Source organism: Leucoraja erinacea, chromosome 15, assembly GCF_028641065.1.
Source record: "Leucoraja erinacea ecotype New England chromosome 15, Leri_hhj_1, whole genome shotgun sequence".
Taxonomy (NCBI): Eukaryota; Metazoa; Chordata; class Chondrichthyes; order Rajiformes; family Rajidae; genus Leucoraja; species Leucoraja erinaceus.
The window spans coordinates 28,409,322-28,423,159 of NC_073391.1; the positions used below are offsets into that span (position 1 = coordinate 28,409,322).

Sequence of the window (13,838 nt, forward strand, 5' to 3'; positions counted from 1 at the left end):
GTTGGAAAACCATTGGAGCACGTGAGGGATGATGTGCTGGACGCAAAAGTTGATGAGGCGAAAGGTGAGGGTGCAGAGAACACAATCTCTGTACTTTTTGGGGAGTGAGACCCGCTATGCGAGATCTTGTGGAAATACGTGTGCACCAGAAGGGAAGCGACATTTCTGGAAAGAGGGAGACCTTTCAGTAGCGCTAGAGGGAGGAGCCTCATCAATCAGACAGAGCAGTGGAGGTGAGGAATGGACAGATGTTGTTCTGGGATGGGACTCTTTCGCACTAGAGTACCTTTTTTTCGGACTAGGGTCCCTTTTTCCAGACTTGGCTTCCAACCCAAAACGTCGCCTGTGCATTCCTTCCTTCCAGATGCTGCCTGACCCGCTGAGCACCTACCAGCACTTTTTTTAGTTTTAGAGGTACAGTGTGGAAGCAGGTCCTTTGGCGCACCGAGTCCACGCCGTACACTTGTTCTATCCTACACACTATGGACAATTTACAGAATTTACACAATTAATCCACAAACCCTTGTGTCTTTGGAACGTGGTAAGAAACCGGAGCACCTGGAGAAAGCCCACGCAGTCACAGGGTGAATGTACAAACTCCATACGGGCAACACCCGTAGTCACGATTGAACCCGGGTAAGGCAACAACTCTAGCGCTGCGCCACACCACTGTGCCACCCCTTGTGTGTTGCTCATGGTTCCAGCATCTGCAGCCTCTTGTGTCTATAAATTACTGGGCTTGGAACGTAATGGGCTCTTGGGTTCAAAACCCACGGAGGAGGGACCCTAGTACAGACTGTTGGAGGGGTACATCGGGTGAAGAGGTACAGTGTCGCCGAACATGGAATGAGGGACAAAATAGGCCAGAAGAGAGAGGAGACTCATTAGAAATGGATTAGCGATAGAGATTTGAGAGATGGTCAGATGGAGCTCGAGTGGGGCAGGAACAAAAATCGCAGGGATAACGTCTCAGACTTAATCTGGATTGAGTAGCCTGATGGTGAGCGTCTTTCTATCTATCAGCTGCCGATGCTGCTGTGTTTTGCGGCGCCTGTGTTTGGCCCTATATTGTAATTTATTATTCAAACACTTCCTTTGAAAATGATGCATCAGGGTTATATTTGAATGTGAAACATTACATGCCAACTGTGTTTATGTCCTGGCACTTTGTGCCCAATAGGATTTGGGAGCACCTACACCAGAAAGCTTGCTCTATTGCTTTCTGAAGGGCAATTAGGGATGGGCAACAATTGTCTTGTGAGTGTTGACCTGGTCTTGAAAGTGAATAATAAAAACACGAAACCAGGTTGAGAATACAGAGCTTTGTCGAAAATACCACACCCATCCATACAAACCAAAAGTGAAACTTTTAATTAAAATCTAACTATTGTTGACTCTCAATTGCTTAAAAACCCACTAAAAACTGATTGTGAATGCAGTGTTTAGTCAGACTGAAGAAGGATCTTGACCTGAAACATTACCGATCCATTTTCTCCAGAGATGCTGACTGCCCTGCTGAGTATTTCCAGCACTGTGTCTATCTTTAACAAGATAACTCATTCTTGAACGACAAGCTGTTTCTATGAATGCTGTGGAAAATATAAGAAAAAACGGTAAGTTCATCGATGGATATTTTATGAAACTTGAAACTGTATTATGCAACAGTTTTGCCGTCTTTTTAAAGTTTTACGTGATTGTTTGCATTACAGTGTTTTCGATTTATCCTTCGAACCTCAGTCCTCCATTAGATAATCGAAGGCTAAATGTAGATTCATTAGAGTTAGCATGAAGTGGAGATGTAGGCAAGGCCAGCATTTCATGCCTGATAATAACTATCCTTGAAAAAATGGTGAAGTGTTGAAATACTGTACTCATTGCACACAAAATAAGATGCGTGCCTTATTAAGATGGGCATTCTGGGATTTTTAATCCAGTGTCAAAGACGGAAAATGCATGACCTTGAAAAACTAATGGGGACTGTGGCTTCATTTAATGCTTGCCACCTATGCTCGTTTAGGTTGTGGTGTCTTTGATTTGACAGGTGCAACCGATTAAGATGGTATAAACCACCATTTGTATATACCACTATGGTATAAACTACAATTTGTATATACCACTATGGTATAAACCACCATTTGACGATGGTATAAACCACAATGATGGTGTTTTACTGCTGGGGGAATACACTGTATAGAAGGGCAGATAGAATTACAATCAATGGGTTGATTTGGCCAAAACAAGCTGCCATAGGCAGGTACTGTAACAATATTTAAATGACAGGTACGTTTGGGATGGGAAAGCAGATGCTGGTTTTCACTGAAGATAGATAGAAAATGCGGGTGTAACTCAGCTGTTCTGAAGAAGGGTTTCAACCTGAAACGTCGCCTATTCCTTTTCTCCAGAGATGCTGCCAGACCTGCTTATTTACTCCAGCCATTTTATGTCTATCTATAGACAGCTACATGGATAGGAAAGGTTTAGCGGGATATGGGCCAAACGTGGGACTAGTGTAGATGGGGCAACTTGGTCGGCATGGACAAGATGGGCCATTGTGACCTGAAAGTCTATTTAAGTGGGGATGTCACTTTGACATCACAATGCTACCTCAGCACTGAGCCACCGTGGACTTTGCACTATTATGATCGCTCTAATTAATTTGTCTTTTGCACTATTGCAGTCTAGTTTACTTAGAATGACTGATAGCATTGTATGTTTATTTCTTGTTGTGCCTGTAAAGCTGCAACAAGGAAGAATTTAACTGATTTGTTAAGAATTTAACTGATTGGATTCATACCTGGCGTATGTGACAAATAAATGATAGGATATGATACAATAGTACTTTATTTATCCCAGGAGGGAAATTGGTTTGCCAACAGTCATAACATACAACAAATACATGCAAAAACAAGATAAATGAATACAGTTACATAAGTCTTTTAAGTTTTAATGTAGTTTAAGTTAGAGATACAGCGTGGAGAAAGGTCCTTCGGAGCCGACCAATGATCACCCGTATACTAGTTCTATCCAACACACTTGGGATAATTTACAGAAGCCAATTAACCTACAAACTTGCGCATCTTTAGGTTGTGGGAGGAAACCGGGACACCCGGAGAAAACCCACGTGGTCACAAGGAGAACTTACAAACTCCATACAGACAGCACCCATCGTCAGGATGGAACCTGGGTTTCTGGCGCTGCAAGGCAGAAACTACCTCTGCGCCATTGTGCTGCTCAGGAAACCTTTAGTGCTGACCTTGCATAACTTTGTTCATGTTTTAATTTAAAAAAAATCTGACACTGCAGGTTTGGTACTTTTTATATTAGTGTCCAAAGTCCTTAGCCTGACCATAATAATTATTATCATTCACTTCAATCTCTACCACTTACTCAGTTAACCTGAGAGTAAAATAGCATTTCACAATAATGACTGTTGAACAAGTTTATTATGGTTAAGGTTTAATATGTTACAGGTTTAAATGACATTTAATATTGCATTGAGGGGGAAAAAAAAGACAGATAACAAATAGGCACAGCAGCATTGGATTGTAAAGGGCAAGGTCAGTTCTTCCTGGTACTGTAGTTCTGACATCGCTGGGCACTTGCACTGTACCTACAAACGATGGATGTCAAAGGTAAAGGTATGCGTCTTGAGTTTCTTGTTTTTCATTATTTTTTCATGACCTGTTGTCTTTTTAAGTAGGTCTAATAACAGGGTTTCTTCCAGACTGAAACTGTTATCTGGAATCCTTCAAAGATCTTGACGTTATGATAACCCAGGTAGCGTGTGTGAGTGCGGGTGTTTGCATAGGTCTTTGTTAAATTCTTCCTGAATCTTGAGGCACGCTTCTTGTATCGGGGGTATTCTGCACAGAAGGTGTGGAATAAGTCGGGAGTCAAGCTGCAGGTGGAGATTACAGCTTGTGAAAAATGACCTTGAGAAGGCTCGTCACAGTTCCTTGCTTCGTAACGGGTCTTGTGTTCAAAACGATTAATCCAGAATGCATTTTCTCATGGCATCATAAATTAGAGACATGATTACAGGCCATTAAGAACCAAATTTGATATCTAGAAGGCACCACTTCACGTTGGAAGAAGTAACCGTCTGAAAAGCTGTTTGGATGCGGTTTTGGACATCATAGCTTTGGAACTATCTGGCTGGGTTAAACAAGACATGATCGCCATTCTCAGGTCTTAACATTGAAATCTATCATGTGTCCGATTTTCTTGTGTTTACAAAACTTGTTCATAATCCATTATTTTTTTATAAGTAATCTCCAGAGAACTTGGATGTGTGACTTTTAGGGTCAGGACCCTTCTTCAGATCCGAAATGTCACCTATCCATGTTCTAACGCTAAGTTACTCCAGCACTTTGTGGCCTCATGTGCAGTTCCTTGCTTCTGCTAATAAATGGGAACTTCTTATTTTGTGATATTTATTCCTATTCGCCTTGTTGGAAAAGAAAAATCTCAAATGGAAGAGAGAGCACGTTTAAAAATGTTTTGATTTGTACAGTTTTAAAATATGTGATCACAGCATATTAATGAGATTTGTTAACACTGGTTTGACTTGATCATGGATTCTGAAAAATTTGAGCCAATCTGTAGGAGATGTGCTACCACAACATCATGTTTGTTTTCATTACCACTGAAAGTTTGTGTTATTAGGAAGGAGTTATTGAGGTTTCTAATTTTACCTTTTATCATCTCATTGCTGCAGGAGGAATAATGTCCCCAAAAGTGACAACAGAGCTGTTGAAGCAGCTGAGGCAGGTGATGAAGCACCTGAGTGAACCCATCCAAGCCCTGATTGTGCCATCTGGAGACAACCATCAGGTACCCCGACCAGTCCCCTCATCATTGAAAATACACACGTCATATAACTTCTCGGAGCAGAATTCACCCATTCCGCCCATCAAGTCTAATCTGCCATTCAATCATGGCTGATCTATCTTTCCCTCTCAAACCCTGTTCCAGGGCTGCCAACATTGGGTGAGAGTTGGGGTGTGAGCAAATTGCGAGAGACCAAGCCCGAGGGAGCGTAGCGACGGAGGAGGGGGGAAAGGTTGTGGGAGGGGGGTGTCCCATTGATACGGAGCTTTTACATTTTTCAACTTGAAATTGTGCAATCTGGTGCATACTGTAGCGAGTCTTTTAACTTACATTTGAATGCAATATTTATGCTTTAAATTTGATTAGTTATGAATAAGGTTAGGCTAAATTACATTCCTAATTACATTCCACAGTAGAGCCAGGCTCTGATCAACAGGTGCAGCACATGAATGATCTTAGTATATTCATGTATGGAAATCAGATTATAATCAAACACTTGGCCCATGTTGACCAACCTGGGTCTCACTGCACACCTGGTACTCCTGACCCTGACTCCAGCTGCATACCATCTCATTCCTGACCATGAATCCAGCCTTACACCTGGCCCCCTATTCTACCCTGATCACAGCTGCTGACCTGCTTAGGTTCCCAGTGCTGAACACTCCCATTGTCCCAGCTTTGACTGCACACCTAGTACTTAATATTACACTTATCCCATCCCCCTGGATATTCTGGATTAATAAATTCAGGTTTTGTCAACTAATTACAAATCAGGCTAATTACAATTCAATAACATTATCCAACTCCGAAACACGAAGCGCTGAGCATTAGGATCCAGACATCCCGGACAACGGACAACTGGCAGTGCTCTCTATCTGAACCAGGGGCCACGGAGCGTTTGTGAAAGTGGGGAGGCTGAGCAATGACTGATCACTGGCCTTGGGGGTACCGAGGAGGGAGTGGAGCAACCGAGTGGGGGAAGGGTGTGGGATGGGGGTGTTCCCCCCCCTCCCACGGTAGGGACCTTTTGAAATTTGATATTAAAATCATGTTTTAGTGCATTGTAGAAGTATGATTTCAATGTTTTTTTGTTTGAAGTAGTTTTAAGAGGTAACTTTTTAAGGGGTAACTTTTTCCACACAAAGGGTGGTGGGTGTATGGAACAAGCTGCCAGAGGAGGCAGTTGAGGCAGGGACTATCCCAACATTTAAGAAACAGTTAGACTGATACATGGATAGAACAGATTTGGAGGGATATGGACCAAAAGCAGTTAGCGTAGCTGGGATATGTTGGCGGGTGTGGGCAAGTTGTGCCGAAAGGCCTGTTTTCACACTGTATCACTCTATAGAAACATAGAAACATAGAAATTAGGTGCAGGAGTAGGCCATTCGGCCCTTCGAGCCTGCACCGCCATTCAATATGATCATGGCTGATCATCCAACTCAGTATCCCGTACCTGCCTTCTCTCCATACCCTCTGATCCCCTTAGCCACAAGGGCCACATCTAACTCCCTCTTAAATATAGCCAATGAACTGGCCTCGACTACCCTCTGCGGCAGAGAGTTCCAGAGACTCACCACTCTCTGTGTGAAACCTCCACTATGCATGAATGCTTCAAAATCAAGTGATCGAATTTTATTGCCGTATACTCCAGCATAGAAACATAGAAAATAGGTGCAGGAATAGGCCATTCGGCCCTTTGAGCCAACACTGCCATTCAATATGATCATGGCTGTTCATCTAAAATCAGTACCGCTTTCCAGTTTTTTCCCCCATATCCCTTGATTTCGCTAGCCCCAAGAGCTAAATGTAGCTAAAAGTGTTGGATGGCCCAGAACTTCCTCCAATTAAATGACAGTAAGTCTGAGGTCATCCTTCTCGGCCCCTCGGACTCAATCAAAATGATAGCAGACAGCCTTGGAAGCCAAACCGCACTACTCAAACAAGTCAATGCCGTAGTTAAAGCTAGCTTTCTGCTTCGGACGATAGCTAAAATAAAACAATTCCTCCAATTTGATGACCTCAAAAAGATCATCCACACATTTATCTCCTCCCGCCTAGATTACTGCAACTCCCTTTACACTGGCATCAGCCAATCTTCCCTGTCCCATCTGCAATTGGTCCAAAATGCCGCAGCGAGACTCCTGACGGGCACCCGAAAAAGGGACCACATCACCCCGATCCTGGCCTCTCTCCACTGGTTTCCTGTGCGGTTCCGAATAAATTTCAAGATCCTCCTTCATGTCTACAAAGCCCTCAATGGGCTTGCCCCCACCTACATCAAAAGTCTGCTCACCCACCACACCACCTCCAGGCCCCTCAGATCGGCCGACTTGGGGCTGCTGAATATCCCGCGGTCTAGACAAGCTCAGGGGCGACCGCACCTTTGCGGTTGCAGCTCCTAGACTGTGGAACAGCATCCCTCTTCCCATCAGAACTGCCCCCTCCATCGACTCCGTTTCAGTTGAGACTAAAAACCCATCTCTACTACCAAGTCTTTCTTGACGTCCTCTGAGCGTATGTAGTTTGTTTGTTATACTATTCTTGTACAAATGTAAAGCACTTTGGCCAACGAGAGTTGGTTTTTAAATGTTCTATATAAATGTGACTTGACTTGGCTTGACTAACTCTTGAAAACATCCAGTGAATTAACCTCCACTGCCTTCTGTGGCAGAGAATTCCACAGATTCACAACTCTGGGTAAAAAAAGTTTGTCCTCATCTCATACTAACTGGCCTACCCATTATTCTTAAACTGTGACCCATGGTTCTGAACTCCCCCAACATCGGGAACATTTTTCCTGCAGTTACAGTAAGTGAAAATCTAGCAGGCAAGCAGGATGCTTTCTCCAACCACCCCCATTTGAAGGCCACTATCTTCCACCGTTTCTACCCAGTGCTTGGTACCTACTTCCAGCAGCCACTGGTTGTCCTCTAGGATGCACCGAGCAGCAGTCTGATCCATGCCGGTCACTGGGCGAATTCGGCACAGAGACTCTCATGGCAGCGGAGCAACGCTTCTGACACCTCCGACGGCCCGGGACTCTTGCACTGAGGCTGCTCCATAACCGGAGCTGCAGCGAGAGACTCGCCAGCCCGGCAAATACTCGTCAACCCGGCAAACTCGTCAACCCGGCAAATACTCGTCAACCCGGCAAATACTCGCCAGCCCCAGCTCCGCATCTGTACCGGCCACTGCTTCTGCTTCCATCCCTCCCTCAGCCCCGGCTCTTCAACACCCGCGGCCCATGCAGTTGATATGAGTTTTGACATTTACGTTGATCACAGAATTTCTCACGACGAGCTTGAGAATTTGGCGAAATGCGTGAATCTCACACTGAATGCATGAGAGTTGGCAGCCCTGCCATTCTGCTTTCTCCCCATAACCCATGACACCCGTACTAATCAAGAATCTGTCGCTCTGCCTTAAAAATATCCATTGACTTGGCCTTTACAGCCATCTGTGGCAATTAATTCCACAGATTCATCATATATGGAATAGGATTGCTGTTTATATTTTGTTCACTTTTAAATACTTTAATATGTATTCTCTAGAAGTAATTTTTTATTGTATCTCAGTACATGTGACAATAATAAACCAACAAAATATCCTTTTCAATCTTTTAAAACTCTTCTCTTTAGAAGTTTCTTACTTTCATAGTCTCATAGAATGACATAGAAAGAAAGAGGACCTTCAGCACAACTGGCCCATAAGACAATACGCCATATGAACAGAATTAGGCTATTCAGCCCATCGAGTCTACTTCGCTATTCAATCATGGTTGATCTATTTTTCCCTCACAACACCATTCTTCCGCCTTCTCCATGTAACCTTTGACGCTTTTGTTATCAAGAACCTATCAATCTCCGCTTTGAAAATACCCAATACCTAGCTGCCTGTGGCAATGAATTCCACAGAATCACCACTCTCTGGGTAAAGAAATTCCTCCTCATTTCCATTTTTAAAGCTGAATCCTTTTATACAGATGATGTGCCCTATGGTTCCAGATTCCCCCATTACTGGAAAAATCATTTCCAAGGTCTTTCATTTTTCATTGGGTTTCAATGAAATTGTCCCCTCATCCTTCTAAACTCCAGTGAGTACACGCCCAGAGCCATCAAATGCTCCTCGTACGTTTACAAATTAATTCCATGCTGACCAAGATGTCACACCTTCATTAGTCCCACTTGCCTGTATTTGGAACATATCCCTCTAATCCTTTCCTATCCATGTACCTGTCCTAATATCTTTTAAATGTTGTTACTGTACTTTCTTCAACCACCTCCTCTGGCGGCTTGTTCTATAAACCCACCACCCGCTGTGCCTGTGTCTGTTGGATTTTATTGAAAAATAATGACAAAATGTGCAGATGCTGATTAACTGCAGCATTCCTTTCTAAAATTGCCATGTGTTTTATATTTTGGATACATCCATAGTTTTAGCTTGTCGTGAAAAAATGCAATATTTTTGTTTTGCATCTGAATACCAGCTTACATTCATTATTGCATTTTCCTTTTGCGACCCTTTGACTGGTATCTGGCCTTTGTTATTGAGACTAACAACTGTGCTTCCTTGAGCACGGAAACATTGATTTTACCAATCAGCCTAAAGCAATATGTGTGTCTAACTAATGTGGTTTTCTTTGTGCTTTTCAGAGTGAATACATTGCTTCATGTGACTGTCGGCGCGAGTTTATTTCTGGTTTTGATGGCTCTGCAGGTCAGTTGTATTTTGTTTTAAAAGAACACATGCATGAAAAAAAATGCATTCAATGCTGACATAATATGATATGAATAACTAATCCATTCTTCAAATGAACACACATATCATCAACTGTACAGCTCCAAAGACAACCACATGTGACAAGCACTTTTAAGTTTTGAACAGGTACTTAAAAAGGAAGGGTATAGAGAAAATGTGTAGGAAGGAACTGCAGTTGATGGTTTATACTGAAGATAGACACAAAGTGCTGGAGCAACTCAACTGGTCAGGCAGCATCTCTGGAGAAAAGGAACAGGTGACGTTTCGGATCTGAAGAAGGTTTCCGACTCGCAAACATGAATCTGAAGGAGGGTTCCGACTCAAAATGTCACCTGTTCCTTTTCGCTATCGATGCTGCCTGACCTGCCGAGTTGCTCCAGTACGTGTCTATCTAGGGTATAGAGAGATATGGACCTAATACAGAATAAAATGGGACAGGCATCGCGGTTGACATGCGGAAGCTGGGCAAAAGAGCCAATTTCTGTGCTGAATGATTTTATAATTTACTGTGTTTTTTTTCAATGGAAAGTGTTGCATCGCTTATCATTGCGCTTACTTTAGACGATTAACTTCTGAAACCCTTGTCCGTGCTTCAGGTATAAACAATACAAATGTGTTGAGGGTTTGCAATTTGGTTTACCTCCAGGTACTGCAATTGTAACAGAGGAGCATGCAGCCATGTGGACTGATGGTCGGTACTTTCTTCAAGCTGCCCAGCAAATGGACAAAAACTGGACCCTCATGAAATTGGGTGAGTGGATATATAAAGCAAAGTTCAGTGGCTGAGTGATGGGATGAATCAATAATTAACTGCGTTGGGAGCTAGGGGGAAAGCTGGGAAAGGTGCTATAGAGATGCAATTAAATAAACCTCTTGTGTTGTAGGTTTAAAGAGCACACCCACCCAGGAGGATTGGCTGATAAATGTATTACCTGAAGGGTCAAAGGTTGGTGTGGATCCTTTTATTATTGCATTTGGTAAGTGAAATTTGTAAATTACCATTATATTTTAAAGATCTGCTCTAAAGTCTGTGAATTATGTTTTCCATCATTGTACACAAAGTTTACATAATGTTTAAAAAAAAAAGTCACGTCGCAGGGTGCAGCTGGTAGCTGGTAGAGCAGCTGCCTTAAAGTACAAAGGTACAGTGAAAAGCTAATGTTGCATGCTAACCAGTCAGCGGGAAGACAATACATGATTACAATTGATCCATCCACAGTGTACAGATACATGCTAAAGGGAATAAGGTGAATTACATTTAGTGTAAGATAAAGTCCAGTAAAATCCGATCATGTGAAGTCCAGTAAAGTCTGAATGGGAAAATAAGCTGACAATGTAATATATTGACAATATATTGTCAAGAGTGCAAGGTACAAGTTGATCACCATTGACCACCCATTCACACTAGTTCTACATATTTCCACTTTCCCATCCACAATAGGGGCAATTTACAGAGACCAATTAACCTACAAACCCAAACGTCTTTGGGTTGTGGGAATACAACCGCGACCCAAAGGAGGAAACCCATGTGGACACAGGCAGAATCTGCATTTTGCCAACAGTCTCCAATGATGTAGATAGTAGCTCAGGACTGCTCTCTAGTTATTGGTAGGATGGTTCAGCTGCCGGATAACAACTGGGAAGAAACTGTCCCTGAATCTGGAGGTTTGTGTATTCATACTTCACTACCTTTTGCCTGATGGGAGAAGGGAGAAGAGGGGAATTTGCATGTTCTCCCTGTGTCCACAAGGGTTTCCTCCAGTTGCTACAATTTCTTCTCACAGCCCAAAGGTTAGTAGGTTAATTGGTCTCTGTAAATTGCCCGCAGTGTGGATGGGAAAGTGGGAATACGTAGAACTAGTGTGAATGGGTGATCAATGGTGATCAACTTGTATCATGCATTCTTGTCAATATATTATGTTGTCTGCTTATTTTCCCATTCAAAAGAATCACATTGAAAGGTTTCTTTACTGACATCATAAAAAAGTATTTTTAATTAAGAGCGACAAGAAACTGCAGATACTGGTTCGCAAAAAAAAAAACAGTGCTGGAGCAACTGAGCGGCTCAGGCTTCCCTATCCATATCCTCCAGAGATGCTGCTAGACTCTCTGAGTTGCTCCAGCCCCTTGTGTTTGAATTTTTAAACTAATCTTTTTGAATATAGTTTTAATTAGAATTGAATGCTTTTCTAAACGGTAAGGTCTTAGGAGAGAATATGTGGGACGCATTTAATGCACAGAAATTTAAGAGTAAAATATTTTCAAAGATTTTTGATGACATGGCAAAAACTATTTGCAATTTAAATCTCAAGACTTTAGGTTATCTTTTCAAGTTGTAGGGTTGGCCAATGGGAAATGGAAATGATCATGAGATAGCCATTTTTTTCCCCTGCATCTATTCCTTAGGAATTAACATACTCTATGTATTTTTATTTAGACCAGTGGAAAGTCTTGTCTAAAGCACTGAAGAATGCAGGTCATGATCTTGTGCCTGTCAAAGCAAACCTTGTAGATATGATATGGAAGGACCAGCCATGTCGGCCTTGCAAACCTTTGTTGGTTATGGATTTGAGTTACACTGGTAAGTCTGTCCTCTTTGAAAATACATGCACCTCGCGTTTTACGCCTGTTTGATTTATGCGTTGTTTGAAATAACGTGCTCGTTCGATTTGAGTATAGGAGCAGGGAGGTTCTACTGCAGTTGTACAGGGTCTTGGTGAGACCACACCTGGAGTATTGCGTACAGTTTTGGTCTCCTAATCTGAGGAAAGACATTCTTGCCAGTTCATTGGCTATATTTAATAGGGAGTTAGATGTGGCCCTTGTGGCTAAAGAGATCAGGGGGTATGGAGAGAAGGCAGGTACAGGATACTGAGTTGGATGATCAGCCATGATCATATTGAATGACGGTGCAGGCTCGAAGGGCCGAATGGCCTACTCCTGCACATATTGTCTATGTTTCTATGTCTATGTTTCTATGTTCAATTAATACTGAAACCTAATTAAGGTGCTCGAATTTTTGGAACAACGTGCTCAAATTTAGGCCTGGCAACATAGTCGGGAAAATGTTTAATTTTACGCACTAATTTTCAGGCAAGTAACCCCTGCGTAAACCACGAGCCTTAGCACTAGATAAAACTTAATAAGTATCATTGTCTGAAGTCTCAAGAAGGGTCTCGAGCTGCAACGTTGTCTATTTCTTTTCTCCAGAGATGCTGTCTGACCGGCTGAGTTAGTTTATGCTGGGCCTCAACCAGCCATTTAATTCCAATAGTAGGCCCCCCTCGGTCATGACTGACCATTGGGGATGCATCCTAGTTTGCGGGTGATTTATGGTCGGATGCAAGCCTGGGCGATGTCATATGGAAGACGGGCTGTTGTCCAAGCAGCACATCCCCCCCCCACTCCACGTCCAGTAGATTGGTTTCAAAAGATCAATATCTAAGTAGATTAATGATGTCTAATTTCAACTATTTTCAACTATTTTCAACATATTTTTGATATAATAAACACAAGTTTGCAGTAATATAAAGCTACTTGCCATGAACATTAAAAACCATAGGTGAAAGAATTATTCTGAATCTGGAAATATTTTATTGATTGTAATATGATTTTAGGGATACCAAATATTACTTCCTTTGTAATCTTCATTTACTGCAATTAGAACAATCTAGATTGAGACTAATAGAAAATTTCCAAATATCCTGGATTCAATCAACATAAAATATTTGCACATTCGCAAAACTGAAAATCCAGGAAACAAGTCTAGGAATGGAGAAGGAATGTCAGAACATACAGGGAACATGCAACTCAGGAAGAGCTGCATGGAAAGGAGACGAGAAAGGCAGAACATGGTGATAGGAACTTGCCAACAAAGGTGTGCAGGGCTCAATTCTCCTCCCTGAACTCAGTGAAGAACAGTATTCTGTGTATCATTTCCAATGTCTTGCAGAAATCTTTTATCTGCAGTTATAATAAACCTTCTCTTAACCTCACTAGACAAGAGTTAGTAAATGGACAGATGTAGTAATTGATATTTTAAAAAATGTTTAAAAAAGCAGGGAGAACAATTGGTAGATTTGAGGCCTTAATTGAATAACTTTTTCTAGACATTTTTCATGTTAAATCCCTATGTAATTTAGAATTGAATTTTCAGTTGTCTTTTTTTTCCCCAGGACTTCTCATGATGGATGGATAGTTTAGTACAATATATGTCATATTTTTAACAATATGGCAAAGTTTTTGCA

General features: G+C 42.0%; 1 protein-coding gene across 1 annotated transcript in view; it reads left to right on the forward strand.

Annotated features, from left to right (window-relative positions):
- The window catches only part of xpnpep1 (X-prolyl aminopeptidase (aminopeptidase P) 1, soluble), a 59,073-nt gene that overhangs the window by 6,900 nt on the left and 38,335 nt on the right, over positions 1 to 13,838 (forward strand). Inside the window, exons 2-7 of the mRNA XM_055646976.1 lie at positions 1,499 to 1,613; positions 4,718 to 4,833; positions 9,486 to 9,549; positions 10,238 to 10,342; positions 10,476 to 10,568; positions 12,029 to 12,172. Of these exons, the coding sequence (XP_055502951.1) occupies positions 1,583 to 1,613; positions 4,718 to 4,833; positions 9,486 to 9,549; positions 10,238 to 10,342; positions 10,476 to 10,568; positions 12,029 to 12,172 (553 nt within the window). The 5' untranslated portion in view covers positions 1,499 to 1,582. The remainder of the gene's footprint in view (positions 1 to 1,498; positions 1,614 to 4,717; positions 4,834 to 9,485; positions 9,550 to 10,237; positions 10,343 to 10,475; positions 10,569 to 12,028; positions 12,173 to 13,838) is intronic.